Source organism: Lonchura striata, chromosome 6 (assembly GCF_046129695.1).
Source record: "Lonchura striata isolate bLonStr1 chromosome 6, bLonStr1.mat, whole genome shotgun sequence".
Lineage (NCBI taxonomy): Eukaryota > Metazoa > Chordata > Aves > Passeriformes > Estrildidae > Lonchura > Lonchura striata.
This window is the reverse complement of record NC_134608.1, coordinates 24,328,004-24,348,210: the sequence shown is the minus strand read 5'-3', so window position 1 is coordinate 24,348,210 and position 20,207 is coordinate 24,328,004. Positions and strand designations below refer to the sequence as shown.

At 35.3% G+C, this 20,207-nt stretch overlaps 1 protein-coding gene across 2 annotated transcripts in view; it reads left to right on the top strand.

The window, feature by feature from the left end:
- The window catches only part of MIPOL1 (mirror-image polydactyly 1), a 185,695-nt gene that overhangs the window by 85,670 nt on the left and 79,818 nt on the right, over positions 1-20,207 (top strand). For both annotated transcript variants that reach the window (XM_021542717.3, XM_021542715.2), the window contains one exon: positions 2,486-2,593. In XM_021542717.3, the coding sequence (XP_021398392.1) occupies positions 2,486-2,593 (108 nt within the window). The remainder of the gene's footprint in view (positions 1-2,485; positions 2,594-20,207) is intronic.

Genomic DNA, 20,207 nt, shown 5'->3' with positions numbered 1-20,207 from the left:
CCCAGGGTTTTTTTCAGATATCAACACTCTCAGTAGAAATGAAATGAAAGTACAAAATGTTCCCAAGTTTGATGTAAATGTAATCATATCAAGGTTGACTTGATAGGGAGGTTTATCCATTTTATGTTACCTGTGTTGCATCTTTACTGTACTTTATTTGTTCTGTATTTTGCAAGATCCTTGAGTCATACTGCTGCTCTTTATTTCAGTGTCCTGTCTTCACAGGAGTGGAGACCAGAATTAAGATGTACCCATGCTGTCAGTGGTACAGTCTGCTCTATACACCAAGATCTTTTCTCATGTATTCTTGTAGCTAGGTTTTGCTCATAGCATGTTTTCACATGCCTTTTGGAATCAAGAGAATAACATGATTATAAATTCAGGTTTTAAAGGTAAATTGAGATTTTAGTCTTTTAAATATTTATTCTGTAAATTTGTGTTGTTGTCAAATTGTGTATTCCAAAACACTGTTTTGAAGAAGAATGTTGGCAAAGCAGAAAACTGAATGTCCTGGTGATCACACATGATGTAATGTATAGTGCCTGCAGTGGTAGATTGATTTTTTTAAATGGTGTTTAGATCACATAAGCCAAGGAAAAAAATGTTGCTAGAGTAAAAAGAAACATAATCTGTGTTTAGTTCTTTACTAGTTCTAGTAGCACCTTCATGTCTGCAAACAAATAGTTTTCATGCTGCACATGGAAAAATATTTACATCTGGGGTTCTGTGATTTGTGATTTTGGGGGGTGGGGGGTGTATGATAAACACAGATGTTAAGTATCTGAAGTATATGAAAATGCTTACAATCAAATGTATCTTAATTTTTTTTTTTGTATTTCCCTATCTCTGGGAAAATGTATTTTTTTCTTGCAATAAAAATTAAACTGTACATTAAGAAAGTTTACAACACACATTGAGAGAATGTACTAGGCCAGAAAAATTCACTGCCTTTAAAATAGGTAATCCTATTAGAAATAAGCACAGATTTCTAACAGAAGTAAGGAAATACAACAGATATGTGAATGGAATTTTTAATAGTACTTTTGGGCTTCTACAAATCTTTAAAATTTATTCAAATAGAGGATTGGATCATTCTGGTTTATATACTATACTGGATACCTGATGAGCAGTATATTTTTAGGTCTTATTTTCTGTTTAAGAATTGTATGTCTTGGCATGTCTTTAAGTTTCTGTCTCAAGATCATGTAGCATTTGTTGTTTTATTTAGACCTCATTTGTAATTTTTTCAGTTCTGAAGCTTTCTGTTTCACAGTTTTTCTTTTTTTTTTTTTAGAGTTTGCATGAGGCAGAATTCATTGTCCCATATACTTATGGGACAATATAAGATATTAACATAATAACATATACATATATAAGAATTTCTCAGGAATAGGGTGCATATATATGATAGGAAGTTCAGTTCTGTGTTGTCCATAGTCACTAAGACACCACAAGAGACTGACATTTCCAGGTCTTTTGAGACAGCAATGCTTACATGCTTACATGGGCATTACATCACAATTCTTGTTATTTTTACTTGCTAATGTTTTCAAAAAGTGTGTATTAAAATATTTTTATCAATTAATTGTCTTTCGTTCATACAGTCTATTAGCTGTGGGCTTTGGTGATCATATCCAAACTACTGGCTTGTAATATGTTGTAAAATGCTTCTCCTGGTACTCTGCTTTTCCTTAGTTCTAACAGTCGAGTCGTTCCCATATGTCTTCTTGTACTTTGTCTGCTTTGTTTTCTTTTTGTTTTCTTTTCTTTTTCTTTTTTTTTTTTTGGTAAGGCAAAGAACTGTCTGCAGACAACTAATTGCTCTTTCAAAGCACAGAACTGGGCAAGACCTTTTAGAGTTAATGTAAAAAAGAGCAAAATATAATTTGCTTTTAACTTGCAGATTTTTAATCATTAAAATAAATGCTCAGCAGACAGCAGTAAGTCTACATGTATAGGTACACAGTAGCAAGTGCTAATTTTCTCATTTTTTGTTATTAAGTTAAATATTTAAAGAAAACAATCTTAGAGAATTAGAGTAACCTCTTAGTATGAAAAATACAAGTCTAAAAATTTCATCTATATTTTCTAATAAAAGGCTGGATCCTTGATTTGGGAGGAGGGTCTTTCATTTGCTTGCATTTCAAAATGCATGAATTCTTTCCTTTTTATCTAGTTACTTAATACATTAAAGCCAAAATCTAGCTGTATATTGGCATAACTATGAGCCAACATTCAACGCAAGATTCTGATAAATATCTGATATATAGTGGTTTTGGCATACTTTTGGACCAGGAAGAAACTGAATAATGATGCACATTTTAAAAACATAGCTTTAGTACTGTCTGGGATTGTAACTTGCTTTTGTCTGATGCATTCACTGCTGCAGAAATGGTGATGGGCTTATTTACGGTAAGTCTTTTGGCTTGTTGAAAAAAAATATGCCCACACTCCTCTACTTAATGGGATTCTTTCCTCGTTGCAGTGCAAACGGCTGGAGCAGGAGCTTCATCATCTGAAAGAGCAGAACCAGACTTCAGCAAACAACATGAGACATATGACTGCTGAAAACAATCAAGAACGTGCTCTGAAGGTAAATCTCCATTTCTTCTTGCAGGCAAATTAAGGTTGTAAGCCCCTGGTGCCAGCTTTCTGGGCTGCATATATCAGTTGTGTACATTTCAGCAGAAGTGAGCTATGGTGTTTGCCAACAACTGCTTCTTTAAACACAGATACAGCACCCTTCTGCTATGGTTTTATTTTATTTTGTGTTTGAAAGCAACAAGAAAAAAAAATAACATATCCTCCAAATTATTGGGCTGGTAATTAACACTAAATTCTTGAGATCTGTCCTTGCAATATTACATTGTATAAGGTGAAGAAAACTGGAATTATTTGCCTCGTGGTACCTTTGCAAAACTAATATTTTAAAGCACGGCTGTTTGATCTGCTCCCAGCAGTGTGTGCTATATTAATAACATTGTTGACCGATACTACTAGTGACCACATAGTTGATACTACTATTTGCAAAAGAGTAGCTACTTGGAATTGGGAGGAGGAATAATAAGTCTTGTCAATAAGAATAAAAATGAGCCGTGAGGCGGGAGAGGGTCAGAGAAAGGACAGTGTAAAGTGACAGGTTATTGCCGCTTTGAGAAAGGGAAATTGTAATGTCAGTGGAATTGATAGCTACATACCCTGCAATCTCATTGCTAGCCAGGATAAGAGACTGTGCCAGGTAAGATGTGCAAGCATTGTGCACACCTCTTCAGCCACTTTATTCTTAAAAATCTCTTTTATCGGTAGTGGAGATACAATACATATACAGAAATTATTCTGTTTATACTGTGTTGTCATTTCAAAATTGTTTGATTTAGATGGTAAGATCCAAAGGTATCTCACTTAAAGATAGATTTTTCATCTGCCTCCTTTTTTCTATTTTTTTTTTTAATTTGGGGAACATCATTATACATACAAAAACTTGTCTGAAGCTAGGTATAAGAATAGAAGTAAATCCTTGTGCAGTTTGACATTTCTCAATAAGAAAAACAATAAATATAATAATAATAAATTGAGAGGCTGTGTGCTGCACATATGCTGTATATTCCATGGATTTATAATTACCTTCAAAATCTGCAGTGAATATTGCAAAATCAGATCTGTAATACTGAAAACAGATGACTAGAAATGGAGATCATAAACATTTAGGGGCTGTTTCTGACTGCAATAACAGCATTATTTTAAATCTGGTGTCACTAAAAGTTAGTGCTTGTCAAGCATGCTTCTTACTGAACATAGTATTGTTTTTCATTAATTGCATGCTGACTTGTTTTTTCTGTGTCATTGAAAATATTGTGCAGAGAGCATTTATGCTAGAAAAAAGTTTTATTTAAGCTATGCTTTTTGCATTTAATATTGTCTGTCATAACACTTACGGAATAATTATATTTTCAGAGCAAGAAGTGATTTGATAGTTCAGAGCATTACTAGGATTTCATTCTAAGCCTGATATTGCTCTCTCAGCACCTAATCTTTAAAGAATTTCATTTCTGACTGTCACAGGAATTTTTTTATTTTTCAAAGTTAAAGGTTAATTGATCATAGTCTCTTAGAGATGAGAGTCTGGGGAAGAAAAAAGACTGCTTTTCAATTTTTTGTAAGTTGAACTTTTTTAATATTGTAGCTCCATAGAGTTTGTCTCAATTCATATTACTGTTATCGACAGTGAGTACAGGTCCTCTGGAATGTTTTTGAAAAGGCTAGGTTGTATTTTTGGCCTCAAAAACTTTTAAATGCCCCATGGAAATATTGCCAATGGTAGTTAGCTTTGATATACAGCACATGAGCATGCATCCTGACCTCATGTGAATGAAAAGCTTATCACCCGCTTCAGTGTGGTGAAAACAGCCTCGAAAACTGATGCCCAGTAAGGATGAAAGTCATGTCAGAGACTCACTTGGCAGTGGGTTTGGTCAGGGCTCTGGGGCTGGCTGCAGGTGGCTGGGGCGCTCCTGCTGCTGTCAGCAGCACAGCTCCCACAGAAGGAAATAACCAGCCAGAGCCCTGTGACAGGTCACACACCTTCCCTGTGAAACCCGCGTGTTCTTGGCTGTCACCTCCTGCCTCTTGTATGCACTCAGGAGCTCTTGCAAGGCTGCACACAGAGCACAGATACAGACCCAAGCATCACATCCTGCCCCCTCTCCACTGCAGAGCACCTCCTGGACATTTGTCCATTTTCAGAGAAATAGGACACATCATTTGTCTCTGTGGTCCAGGGTAAATATCAACTCAGCTTTTGTTGCCACCATAATCCAAGGAATTACTTTTATTTTAACCACCTTCACATGCAAACTGAGGAATTGTGCTATGTATTATTAACCAGTCCAGCAGAAGGAATCCAGATATTTCTTCTGAGTCTGTCCAGGACAGTTTGTATCAAAGAAGTTTCTTTTTAAAAAGCCCGTAATTTTTCCTATTCTCTTACACTTAATTAGCATTGAGGCAATCTGTTGATTCAGTTTGGCAAAAGATGTATCCTCTGAATGAGGAGTTTGATCTGCTTTAGATTTTCTTAAGGGAGTAACAGAAGTGTAAACGTCAGTTGTGGTGAAGGAATATTTGCAATCTTAACTGGATAAAAATAAAGTAATAAGGATCAACTGGATTAGGGGTGGTGTGAAAGTTTGTGATAAAAGATGAAATCATTACCTCTATGGGACTCTGAAATACAGGTAAGAACAAAACCCAATGGCTATTGTTTTTTTTTTTACTTTTTAAAATCATTTCACAGTAGGGAGTTGCTTGGAAGGAAAAAAGTGTAAGACTAGTCCACAAGAAACCAATTTCAGTCCACTCTATTAGGCTCTATTAGGCCAAATAATTTGCAAGCTTTCAGATTTATTTTTCAATATATCAGCTCACAGGGCTATGCCACCCTTCAAGACAGTAGCCATCCATAGTCAGGAGTGAGCCACAGAGGCAGGGAGACACATTATGACTGTGGGAGATGTGTGGTGGCAGTAATTTGGCTAGGTTCAGGATCTGGAAATCACAAGGATGATATAAGCACTCTTTTGCTGATTTTTGTTTTACACATTTAGATTCCATGTCACACCGGAGGATAATGTGACAAATAAAACTTATATCACAGAAGGCATGCAATGCACATTGTAACATGCTATTTCATCTTACTGTGCCATGTAACATCTGCACATCTTGGCAAGATAGCTCTTCTTAACTAACCTCTGCATACATACTAGTAGTATGTGATTTAAAATTTCCATATTTAATGTATGTATTGCATAGAAAATTCGTTACAGTATTGAGGGCCACTCAGCCCCACAATGCCAAACTGGCACCCCTAATTTTTAGTAATATCCTTATTGGTAATAGGGGATTGTATTAATTGACTGAAAAGGCCAATTTCAAATCTTCCCTCCAGGCAATGCCCATAGCTGCACAGAGGTCATGCGGAGAAGCATGTGGGCCTTTATTTCCATAGTTAAAGTAAAATAATCCTCTTCTTTATGAAACCATTTTTTAAAATCTCTTATTATATTTCACATTGAATTATAGCTAAATCTTTTAGGGATAATTGCTTCCTAAGGGTCTATACATTTGCGCTCTTAGTACATTTTCATAAAATAAGATCTCAGAGTGCTTTGCAGTTCTAATGTGTCAAGGTCTATATGTGAGATTATTCATTTTTTTCTTGGCCTTCATAATTAACATTTGGTCTCTACTGATTCTGATAAATGTATTCCCATAATACACAGAAACAACTGATTCAATTAAACATAGAAAAGTGGAAGAATTGCTGCTTTTTTATTATTTTTCAAATATTCAATCATTTTACTGTTTTTAGCTTTGTAGTGTGTAATTTTCAAGTTCAGAGTTTTCATTAATACACTTTTTCTAAAGAAAAATAAAAATTTTGCCAGTGCACATGTCCTTTTTACTGAGTTGAAGAAGAACAGGAAGTAATTATTGTGAAACCAATAATTTAATGTGAAATTTCATGAAAAATATTTAACTGGACTTGACTGAAATAGAAAGAGGAAGTTTTTTTTTTTTATTCCCACAGGCCTTCTCTATTTTGTAATTTCTAATTAGGTAGCATATTCTTTTCAAAGCAGCTATTAATCTACTTTAAAGATCAGAGACATACTAGTTTTATTTTCAAGGCAAACGTTTGAAAAGAAGTGGACTATTTCATGGCAATATACAAATCAGATGACCTTTACTGACTAACTGACGTTACTCCATCCAATTATAGTGTCATTAGAACTTGCAAGGGTTATTAATCTCTTTAGAGCTGTTGAGATGTTTGTTACATCTTTTGTTATGATTGGCTTTTTTTTTTTAAAGTCTACCTTTCCTTTTAGTTGTGATTTTTTGTAGATTTATCCTACATGCTTTTGTAGTTTTATTAAGAATATAATAGAGTTAGAGGCAAGAAAGTGACCTGAAGGGGCCATCAGAAGTTTGTCTACAGTAGTGTCATAAAGCAACTGTGCATGATGTCATTTGCTTTCTGCTGCCATGTAAGAATCAGGCCAAGGGCAGGAAATCTCAATGCATAGCAGTTTGGTAGTTGTTCCAGTGATGATGCCTGCGAAGAAGCCACTTTAGAATACTTAATTTAAGTATTCCTTGATGCATTTTATAAATCTTACTAACTTCTTTTTGATTCCCAGAATCAAAAGAGCTGAAGTTTCATAAGTTTAATAAGTTTAGAGCTGGTTTATGGCTATAAAGACCTTGATTTCAACAGAGACACATGCTTTTGAAACATAATCCAGGGAAACTTGTCTGAATCAGTGATGGGTATTCAAATTCCAGTGTAGCATATAATTTTTACATTTTGATAGTTATTCATTTCATCCTTTCATAATAATTTTACATGGGCAGCAGAGATGACATTAATTCATTGGACAGCTGGAATGTGAGTTTGGAATGTGTCAAGGCTCAGCCACATCCAGGGCACCTCTCTGCCACCTTCAGCTATTGCCACTGTTGTGCTGTAGTTACTGCAGTGCTGTGCAGTGATGATGGAAAACAGCTGCTGCTTTGCCTGCATGTTGCAGCTAACAGATGAATGCTGTGTTGTTCACGGGTGAGATGTGTGTTACACCTTTCTTCAGCTCCTAGCTACAAAGTAACTAGACACTGCAAAGAGTTTAAAACTTGCTATTGATCCAGTTGTTATGGTGTTATTGTTTGGTACATATTGCTTTTTATTTACAGTGGTTGTTTTTCGGTTTGTTTGTTTTTTTTTTTTCAATGAAGCACCTCAGCAATATTCATATGTTGGGCAGTTCCCCTTTTCTCACACATTTTGTTATGAATTCCTCTGGCCAATGTTCACTGTTCCCTCTGTATCTAACAAAATAGCAACCTGTGAAAGCTCAGCTCAAGAGCTCACTCTGTGGAGTTAACCCAAAAGCAATCATGCTTTTCATCCTGGATGTCATGTGCTGCTATCTAGAAAAAAGGACTGCTGTCACATTTGCAAATGATTTTATAGGTGTGTTTGAAGATAGAATGCCAGCTTCATATTGGAAAAGGAAGGGGTAAAGTAGATAGCAGATCTGTCTCTCAGTAAGAGGAGATACACTGTGTTCTTGGATTTACTTATGGTCTGTATCTGTTTTTCTGAAACTAAAGGAACATTTCAGGACCAATGGGAATAATTAATAGGCTTCTTGGAGGTTATCTCCAGCAAATAATATGTTGTTACAATTAATCCTGAAAGGTCCTTCATGCTATTCTTCCCATAACTTACATGGGGATAAAATACTACAGGATTTGTCAAAGTAAGCAGCAATTTCTAACTTTCTGCAAGAGCTGTTTCAGTAGTTTGGTTTCTTCTCCTAAGAATGATTCCTCTTACTCAGCTTTCAGAAGAGTTGTTCAGGTTGTAGAAAGGGTTAATAAATTCCTTTCTCTCATCAGTACCTACCCTAACACAGGATGTGCCCTCAGTTTAATGCCTGGGCAACATGAGAGAAAATTTTGCTACCCTGTCAATAAAACTTGTTATAAAGCACATGAGATTGCTACAAGTGGATGTTTAATGAGGTTTTAATGCTTGAATTGCTTTTAATTGCATAGCAGAGGTGAAAATAAAAGACTAGTAGAACTTGGAGCATGCTGCTGACAACCTGGATGTGAATGAGAATGCACAAACATTTTTCTTCCATTGCTGCCTTCTAGACACTTTATCAGACAGGGTAGACAGTTGCAATCTTAATTGCACTGAAGAGAGCCTTTGCTTTTGCTGCACCCAGAAACACTTAATCACAAGGTCTTAAAGTATGTCACTGAGGTTAGACACAAGTCTGTTCCAGTCTTATCCATGCTAGAAGAATGATTAGTCACTTTATGACTTGGTGTTACTAAATAACACCACACATCTCAGAGGATATCAGTGTGAACTGTTGCATTGTGCCATAAATGAATGCTAAAATGAGGCCACAGAAACTTCTGCAGAAGTCATCCTGTCCATGGTCCACTTCCATAATAATTTTCTGTGCTCATTTCTCTTTAAGTTACAGTGTCTCCAAAAGCTATTGCTATAGACTCTGACAGTTAGCCCACCAAGTTAACTGTATTTCTGGAGAGGCAGAAAATAACTCATATAATCCTACAGTGACCAACGTTCCCTCTCAAGCCCAGTGGAAAAAATGTGAGCACTTGTTGACTGATCTTTAAAGTAGTCATTTGAAGTTTCCTTGGACCCAATTTTCTATTGAGCCAAATTTCATCATTCAGGTCTGGAGATCCTCAAGGGATGCCTCAAAGGGTTTCTCCCTCATCTGCTGTCATATATTTTAGGAGTGCAACAGTTTGCTTAAGTGTATCCCTTATAGGCAGGAAGTGATTAATTTAGTGTATGCATTTGACCATGAATCAGAAATCTGATCTGCTAGTATCACAATCAGTGACCAGTTTTATTAATCGGGTTTTTTTTTTTAATACATCAAGCCTAGCTGGTAGGCTTTATTTAGTTATGTAGGTTTTGACTGAAAATTGTTCACAAATGCAGTAACATTCTTAGTCTCCTCACATCTGGTAGATAATTTTTTAGCACTGATAGACATTTGTATTCATTGACCAAAAATATCTTGTGTAGGAAGTTTAAAGTTAGAATAATTACTTAAATGTGCCATGAGCAAATAATACAATATTTTCCTCTGATGGAAAACATGAGAATAAAATTATGAGATGTTTCCTCTTCACTAGGAGTGAAGCTGCCCAGAAACACAGGCTTCCAGAGTTCAATAAATCTGGTTTATATGAAATGACTACCTGGGAGTAGAAAAGAAATTATGTTTGGTAACATTAGTACTTGCATTATTTTTGGCTTATCAGAAGAGCAGATTTTCAGATTTTCAGCATCATTTTCTTATGACATCAAGTGGTTGTGTGGATAGATGTCAGGGACATTTGTACAGCTCTTTGTTCACTAAATCATTGCTGCAAGCCAGAATTTTGAAAGCATTCAAACCTTGGGTTGTTTTCAAATAGAAGGAAACAAATAGATATACCCAAGTTCATGTCATGCTTCCTTGGCTGCACTGGCCGTGCCACCTTCCTGTAGCTTTAAGGCTGTCCTTCCACTGACTGCACCATCTGGCGTGCCCACAGCCCTGTGTGTGCAGCGCTCTCTCACAGCAGCTACTCAGGGTTTCTTGGACTCCGCTCAAATAAAAGAAGACCGAACACTGGTGCTTCTTATCTACTGTGATCTCAAGTCTTTCTGAATTGTTTCAAACCAAAACAATATATGGATACAAGTGAACAATAGTTGTCCATCCTAAGAGTTGAATCTGTATAATTGATAATGCTTGTCTAGAGCACTGTATCTCTTTAGCATGCTTCATATTGCTGTAAAAAGTTGCCCAGGAATGGCACTGAATGCATCTTGGTAGAATGAACAAGCAATGTCTCAGCTCAAAGGGGTTGTTCACCTTGCCCAAGGAGTGTAAGTCTTTTTTTCTCTCCTTTAATAGATGCTGAACATCTTTTAACCACAGCAGGTATGTTTGCTGAACTTTGATTCAGTTCTAAGCATTAAGAAATTCATCATCACTCATTCACACTTGGTGTTTGATGCCAGCTTTCGTGTTAGCTTTCTATTAACAATCCATGCAGGTCTCTTGCTTTTTATTTGACAGCTTTCAAATCTCTCTTGGAACCAGATTACTCATGACAATCTCAAACATCAACTGTTTGTATATATCATATACAGCCCTCTTTCTCATTGTTGATGATGTGGTCATTCAAACCTTTTGGTCAAGTCTTCTATTTTTTGGCTTCCATTTCACAGGTGGAAGTTGTTTTCCTGTAAGGTCAGTCAGTGGCACTGCTTTTGATTACCAGAAGTAATCAATGCAGCAGGTTCTTGGAATGCAATATTGTGGTGTCAGGTGACCAAATCTGGACTATCATTCTCACAATAATTTAGGCTGCTTTCACTTCATCATTTCTGGTATGCAAAGAATCATCTCTTTCATGGTAATAGGTTTCTATGACCATGTCAATAAGAACCTCTCATCCATGTTTTTATTTAACAATTGTGCATATTAACTTAGCATTTTAGAAATACTTAGTGTTTTCACACACCTCTTTTTCCTTATACTAGAACTGATCCCATTTTGCATGATTGATACATTTGACTTTCTTGTAGCTTTTTCCTTACTGAGTTACACTGCCACGTGGTCTTACAGTTTGAAGGGTGCTACATTTCTATGTTCTGCAGCATTTTTAGGGTTTTGTCTAAACTCTGTTAAAGGACTTCAAAACTGGAGCAGTTTATGGGCCTGGGTCAGACCTCAGATATATGTATTCAAGAAATACATATTCCAAAGATATATATATATATATATATATATAAAGAGTAGATATATAAAGGAGTATATTCTGAAGTTGTTGAAGATGAAATGAAACAGATACAGACATCCTGTAGCAAATTATGAAGCTGTTTGCTACCTGCTCTTTTACTCCTTATCTCCATAGCAGTGACAGCCATGCCTTAAACCTGTGATAAAATAATTGTGTGTTCTAAAATACATTGAAATGCATCACTGTCTTGTAAATTAGAATCACAGAGTCTGATACATAAGCAAAACATACTTTAGAAGCCACAGTCATGTTAGGAAAGCTGCTTATATGTGTTCAAAAATGTGTAGATGTGGTCCTTAGAGTCACGGTTTAGTGACGGACTTAGCAGTGCTGAGTTAATTGCTGCACTTGACCATACATACCTCTTCCAACCTTTACAATTCTATGATGCTTCTCTGATTATAGGGAAAGGTGAGTTTTGATAAAATCAGTAACTCTTACTGTAGTTAAAATCTTCATCACCATCTCCCGTCGTATAATTTGTCACACCAATCCTGGGTTCATTTTTCCCTTCTTTCTGCCCAATAGAATGTCAAAGTAGTGCCACTATGAACTTTTCTAAGTTCTGAAAAGGTGTTATATTGCTGCACTTCAAACAGTTGTAAAAAAAAATTACTTTCCTACTAGTATGGGCCTTCATTTCAGGATTATATGGCTCAGGAATTAAGGCCATATGTTCATCTAATTCTAAAGCAATCATGAAGCCTAATGTATCAGACTTACTATAAGTAGGATTCCTTCTTCATTTGCCACTTTCAGGTACTATAAAACACATTTCCAAACTAAATTCAGAGATCCTGAATCTGAACTTACTTTTTACGTGAAAAGGTAACTGCTTTCTGCTATGTTTAAAGGTGGCCTTAGCATCACTTTCTGTTAACATTATGCCTAATCTGTACTGGCACAGTTTTCAAAATACCTATCAGCATTGTACGATAATAAAATTTTAAAAGTGCCAAAAATAATTAGCTAAGTTAAGTATTTTTCATTATTTAAGGTATCAAATTATATTAAATGTATTAAATTATGCTGGAGATGAGATATCAAATTTCATTAATGAAGAGGAGGAGTATCATGGTTATGTATTATATTTTATTTCATTAATGTTTTTATTTCTCCATATGAGTTCTGTCATCCATGTATGCAGAAAGAATTGTGGTAAATCTTAATTTTCAATCTTTTTTCCTGTGTCATACCATACACTTCATTTTTTATGCTGCACAGGAAAATGATCCTGTTTTGTTTGAACAGCAACTGTAAACAAAATCTTGAGCCTGGATGCATGATGACATGTGAGTTATTTGTCCTTCAATAAAACATATAAAAGGTAGTAACCTAAGCTCTTGTGCAAAAGACAAGCTACAGGGTCATTAAATACCAAAGGTATTGCTCTGACCCATCGATGACCTCCTTATCTGAAACACCTCTTAGAATTGATAGAATCTACTTTAGATCTTGGGTACAGGAAACCAAGAATAGGATAAAGGATCAATATAAGCATTTCAGTATTTTTTGTATTTTTTAGTATTTACTAAAAAGGAATATTTGGCCTTTGTACATTTAAGTGTATGCAAATATGTGTTCAGAATCGGAGGACCTTTTCCTAGCATTTTGTATACAAGAAATTATATGAAGTGTGCTTCAGAGTAGAAGGGGGACAGATGCTGAAGGAAGACACTGAAACATTAGATCTTGGTATGGCCTTAAAGCTTCAGACTGCCCTTGATTCAGAAGCCTCAAGGTCTAACATGTTGGCTGTTATTTATAGTTTTACTGCAATCTGGATATATCCCCTATTCCCAGGCAAGGAACTTCAGATTTTAAAGTGAGATTAATTCAAAAGTGTTTATGTCTGAAAAGTGCAGCTTGGTGCTTAGCCATCACTTACTCAGAGGAGTTAGGAATCATTTTGTCTATCTTGTTTAATTCCCATGTATTAATTTGGTCTGGTGCAAAGGCACATTTTTGATGTTAGTGCACTTGTGCTCCTAGATTATTGAGAGGCCTTTAAAATTCCCTTTTGCCCATAAATAAGAGGAAAGTTCTGATTTGACTTCCATGCACATGGCCACACAGAGGTGTAATGGAAAAGTGAGCATTGCTGTTCACACGTTCAGGTTGCTGAGAGGAAGAGACGTACTCCTGTGCAGCAGGTGTGCAGTTCTACCCGAGCAAAATGCAGCTCATCAGGAAAATGCTTGAGGACCAGAAGTAAAGGATCGATGAGGATTTATTTTGATTTTTTTTTTTTCCTTCTGTGAAAGTGGGCTTGATGAAGTAAAATCTTTCTCATCTGTCTTCCAGTAGATCTCCACAGCTTTCCTCATGAGATTTTGGAATGGTATCTGGACTTGGGCTTTTCTCAGCTTTAGCAGAGTGAGCTGTATGTTAGGGGTCAAGTAGTAAATCTGATGATTAGCTAATTCTGGGTTTCCAGACATTAACCTTAAAAAGTCCTGTGACTTTTTAAGACACCCTGATGTACTACCTATTCAGGATTAACACAAGCATAGATAGAACTGGACATATGATTTGACATGTTTTTTTATTACTTGAAGTCTTGCAATGTGTAAAGTAAAGTTCATATCAGCAGAAGTATATCAATGTATTAGGATTTCAACTCAGCATATATTAGGTTTATCTTAATATTTAGAAACACTGCATGACTAGCTCTGTCATGTAGCTGAATCAAAATGGTTTATTACCATTGCAAAAAAAAGGAAATTTTCACTGCAAAAGCTCAAAGAAGATCTGATTTCTCCTTCAAAATTAAAGTGTTTGCAATTAAAACTTTGATTTTTTTCTGTGCCTCCAAAATTTAGTCATCTGTGTTGTTACTTCCAAAATGCAGCCTCTCTTAATGGTAAGGTAAATCTATCTTACAAAAGGAAAGGAGGGGTAAAATGAGAAAAGAGCTGTCGTTAAACTTTGGGTAGGAAACTGACTAACCAATGCAATTATGTAACAGTAAGTAAGTGTATATCACGTTGCTTGAACATGGTATTAATGTGTATTAGTGATTGTATTAAGCTGCTGAGCAGCCAAATTTGCAATTTAAAATTAAACACTAAGACCAAAATGTCATTTTTAGTTAGATTCAATATGTAAAGAAATCTTCAGGGGCTTCATTTTCTGAACTGTGTTGATTGATACTGGATTTTTCATCTCCAGAATTGATTCTCAACTGAAGAACAGATGTCATCTTTCACAGTTTTACTGGATTTATTTAGATTCCATACAGTTTCACAAATTCCCAATTTCCTTGTGGATCACAGTCAAGATGATTATTTCAATGCTAATTTGTGTATTAAAGAAATATCTGCCTTACTGGAGGGGCTATTAAGCTGGTCGTCATGGTATGACTAGCATATAGAGTTCATTGTTTACAAATACTTTGACCACACATTCTGAAAATTGGGAGGTATTGTTTTTAAAAAATGAATACAATTTCCACTATTCTTTTATATTAGAAGCAGCGTTTGGACCAGGTTTCTAAACACTGAAGCTGATCTTGTATGTATCTGAATATAAGCCAGATTCTGTGCACACACACTTGTCACACTGACTGCTGGAGTGTAGTTCTGCTGACAGGAATAGTTATTGTTATAGCATCTAAATTTTGAGGAGAAAATTAAGCCCTTCATGCTTCTTTCCCAAGCTTGCAGCTTGTGAATTCCTCGTGTACTTCATGGGACTATGTCCCAAATCTCTGAAGCCCCAGGCTGTTATACACTCATATGGACTAGTAAGAAATAGAGATCAGAGGAAATTCTGTTAAAATTTCTTTTTGTAAACTAGCTGTCTTACATGATACAACAAGACCTGGTGAGAGTACCTTGATGCTTTGCTAGTTCTTTCACAGGAGCTGAGGCCAGAAGACATTTTAACAGGACAAAATCCTAGATGTAAACATTAAAAGAATCTATTATCCTTTATCAGGATAATAGATAAACATATCCCTTCAAAACCTTTCCCCACAAAAGCTCATTAAGATCATCTCTACCTTAACTATGTTTCTTACTTAATTCTTCGGATCTATAATCCTTCATCCCATCGTCTGAACAGATAAAACTATTTAGCACAGGTTTCTAGTTTTAAAATGGAACTCTGTTTGCTCCACTTTTCAGTGGTGCTTACTCTCAGTAAATTATTTGAATACATTATTTGTTGTCAGCTAGATGCATTTCAAAGACCTGAAGATTTTAAACCTTTTCGTTGCATGTAGTCTGGAGGAGAGGCTTAGTATAACAAGAATCTTTTTTTAATTCTTTTTTTTTTAAGATTTTAACCATTTAAGAGTATTACATAAAATTAACTGGTTTTAGTTGGTTATCTGTTCCTGTTTTTTTACAATTGAGCACCAATTGTTGGAGGACAGTGGCAGAATGACTGAGAAGCAAGTGACTGAAACCTGGGAAGTGCTGTTGATAACTCCTTCCCTTTGGAATTGCTATGTAACAGTAACAACAAAAACACTTGTTTTCCAAACTAGATAAAATAAAATCTGTTTATCTAGCCTGTTAAATCTGGGTGCCAGCTTTCAAGCAGATGACGTTTAAGCTCTGTAGATGCTAAATCCTGAAACATTTGGTCTATAAACAAAAAGCTGACTTCAAATACAGCATCACTGCTACACATAGTAATGGTGTATGTATGCTGCATTCACACAAAGTAGGGAGATTATTGCTTTTTTGTATGTTGCTTAGGGTTTTTTTCTTATGTTAGAGTATTAAAACAGATATTAAATTTTATCATTAATGCAGTGCGTGGTCTCTCTTCAAATCCCCTTAATTACAGATTGACTCCAAGGATTACACAGCATGGATTTTAATTTTAACTGAAACAAAAAGAAAAGCTGCTTAAAAATTATTCTTGCTTAGTGACTTGTTGGACCACAAAACAATTTTAACATCTTTTGACAAGTGTTGTCAAATTTTAAATATTAGAGCTGAGTTCACCTTCAAACTCCAATTGTATCATGTCTATTTCCCAAATAAAATGTTTTATTAACTTTGTCCTCACAAAGGAATGTCTGCTTCTCATATTTTTGTTTTTTCAGTTATTTTTTAGGAGAAAAAGACTCACAGTCTTGCTGAGATATGTTTATGTTTAAAGAAAGTGACATCAGACACCATATTTCTTTTCTTTAGTAATTAGAGAAAAATTACCAGGCAGAGTTGATGTAGCAGCAACAAATTTATTTCACGCTCTTACATTGTTTCCTTTCTGACCCTTATCTTTAGAACTTAAAGCTCTGAAAGCTTCATTATGTCCTGAAGCATAGCATAGCAGGTCTGAGTCCAGAAACAACATTTTGTTAAGTTGGGGCCTAATCCAGTAAGCCTCACACAGGAAGGTACCTATTATTCCACTGAGTAAAATCAGATCATCAGGAATCAGTTTTTTATCAGTTTCTCGTGAGGTTTCTTTCCCCCATTTCTTAAAGGACAAAATCAGCTTCCCAGTTTGTTTCATTAAGTAGAACTCACTTGTCACAATTACAGCTTACTAGTATTTTTGTAGTTTTACAGTATATTTCCTCCTTGTTCTTTAAGACACACACACAAAAAAAGAAGTTGCTTTCCAGAGCTGCATCAAATAACTGCCCAAAGCTAAGTGTACACAACATCTTGTGATGTAGATATAGATGAAAACACTATCCTGTCTCAAAATGGGGCTACAAGTTTCTTGCTTTAAAAATCAGCTTGTTTTGTGACAGAGTAATAACTGAATACAAAAGACTGGAGGAATGAGAAATTAGCTTTTGGCCAGGGGGTCACCATAGTGCTGAGGGATAAATCTGTCATTGTTGTTTCATGGTAGTTAGTGGTTTGATAAAGATCCCCCAACTCAGTTCGTTTGCTTAAAACATATTTCTGAGACTTCACAGATCTGCAGGTAAACAACACCATTATTGCTGCATCTTTTTACAGGGTGAAATTTTTGCACTTAAAAAGGGTTATTTCAACAAGCTTTTTTCTCCCTTTTTGGCTGTCTCCGTATTGTTGCTACGAGAATGCTCAATGGTTTTCTCCATTATTGTACTAGTGCACTTTTTTTTTAATGGATCACATTAAACTATGTTGCTTTGCCAAGCATAAATCCCTCCTGTTTTAGGAGGAAGGTATTTCTAAAGCAAGCCAATGAACAAGATAATTTATACACAATGTTGTTTGGTTTAATTTATCTATTATGTATAATAGTCTCAATGGTATATTACTTTCATGTCATGTTTGCTTAATGAAGATATAGCAAAAAATGAAGCTAAATAGAGTAGTTTAATAAGTGTGTTTTTGTGTGTGATTTCTTCTAAGTATTTGTTAGATAATGCACAGCACTGTGAGTGATACTGGCAGCTGGCAGATGTTTGATGCTTTATATTTGCTATGGTTCAGTTTTCTTGACCAAGCTTTAAATGTGTTATTGCTTAGATTTAATAAAAAAATACACAAAGTAGTTCATAATGTTGCTCAAAAATTAGATAAAATGGTTTAAAGGAAATAATCATAACTGAGTTTTAGTACAAAGTTCAATTTTGCATGTCACCTTTTGAGGCCTGTGTAATAAGATTGTGAACTCTTTTGAATGCCTGGTGAAGTTAAGAGGGGATGAGACAAGCTGTTCAGACAGATCCTTTAATAAATAACACCATCTTTACCACAGTGGACAAAATCTGGAAAAAAGAAAAATCTCACTTGTGTCCTAACATAAATAAATGTATGCGTGAGCGCTGTCTGTCTTATGAAGTCGTTGGTGTTTGTTTAAGTTGGAGCGCAGAACACACAGTAAGTCTGGTGTCTGGTTTTTGAAACCGGGGTGTGTGTAAGCGTCTACGTCAAAAAGAAAATCATTCTGGAATCTGAAGGCTGAGGCTGGAAAGAAAAATCATCCTTTACAATAAGTAAGACCTGATTTTGGCGTATGTTAACTTTTCAGCAGTGTTATTCGTTTGCAATACATTTGCTGATGGTATAGTTCTGAGGGTTGTGCTGCTTTAAGTATAAGATTTCAGGATTTTTGCTGAAGCTGGATTTTGATATTTAGATTATGAACCAGTTCTGCATTTTGAGGCAAGGAGTATTGCTAAGATTGTTAGTTTCATCCCAAGTGTAACCATCTCTGTGTTGTTTAACAGCTTTTCAGAATTAAATTGCAACTGTCAGGATTTGCTTCATTTTTGTTGATATATTACTTTTTCTCCTCCACACTCCCCAGCTACATAAGTGAGTAGGGGCTGCATAATTTCTGGGGACTTGTTCTGTTTTTACTTTCCATACTTTTTCTCTAGCTAGTCAGTATTTCATGGCAGTTAACAGCATATGCTTTTTTCTAGAACAGCTAATTTAAAAGCAAGTACTTTTTCAGTTTTGTATGTATTCTTGCACAATAATCAAAAAACCCAAGGTTTATTCTTTTGGTTTGGGGGATTTATGGCACTCTTTTGTTGTTAAGTTTTTTATTTATTCTTTTACCCACGGAATTAAATCTTGTTTCGTTATTGCAAAATCCCCTCACTGTCTTTTTAGTTGAACCTCAATCATGAAAACAAGGAACCTGACCTGCATTTGAGGAAGGAAATGTTCAACTTAAAACATAGTGCTTGCAGGTAAATCAGTGGACACTGAAAATAAACTAATTAGAAATAGAATGCCTCTTTATTTTATGTGACTGATTTGGAGTTGGCTATATCTGAAAAGGAATGAAAAAATGATCTCTTTGCTTGACACTTGCCAAACAACGCTATAAGCTCCAAGTTATTTTGAGGTGGTGAAAGGTGAAACATTTGACATGTTCTTTTTGGATAATGCTTTAAAAAAGAGAGGGCGGGAAAGAGGCGTTGCCACATCAGAGTTAAGGGTGTTTGTGGTTGTCCATGACAGCGCTCCAGTTTTAAAACACCTGTGTTTACTTTCCAGCTTTTCTCAATCGGCCTGAAAGTGGCCTAGGAATGGCACAGACAGACCTGCAGTGTGTCTGTGTTGCCTTTGCAACACACACACACACAAAAGAAAGGAAAAAAAGACAGAGATAAATCTCTTGTTATGCAGCTAATCATTAACAGCATTTTTGTGCCTAACTGAAAGCATTTTGAACTTTTCTAGATTTTTGTGGTCTATCAGATAGTGCCTGTATTTTTTTCTTAATCTATTAAGCTACATTTTTATCTTTGCTATCTTATTTTCTAGCAAGAATAAAATAAGCTTAATGTTGGTTTGTGGTAAACAATAATACTGGTAAATAATAATAAAAATCAGTATTTTTCTTGCAAAGTGATATTTCATTCCAATATTTGGAAATATGTTTACCAGTACTCTACTTTAAAAGCAAACGAAAAAAAAATAACAAACTATGCACAGCCCTCCCTTTGCTACCCTCCCTGAAAAAACAAAAGGTTGTCTTACAATTTTTTCCTATATAGAGCTTCATAAAATCCTACTGTTTGATGTGTATTAACCTTCTGCAATGTTAATTTAAGACATAAAGACAAACTAAGATATCACATTATTTCAGTGATTATTTGAAATTTGAAAATCATTTGTGGGTCAATATTTAAGATATTCATCTGATGAGAAGCATATTTTATATTACTGCTCCAAATTTATTAATTATTACCTTTTAAAATTGTTCGTTTTTTACAAACTTTCTTTTTTTTTTTAAGAAACCCTCATTCACTTTTTCTAGCATTTTTTAAATCGATGCAATCTATCTTCTGCCTTCTACTTCAGACAATATATATTCCATTCTTGTTTATAAAAATACATCTGCTTCATAATTACATTTGTTTTTCTTTGTGGATC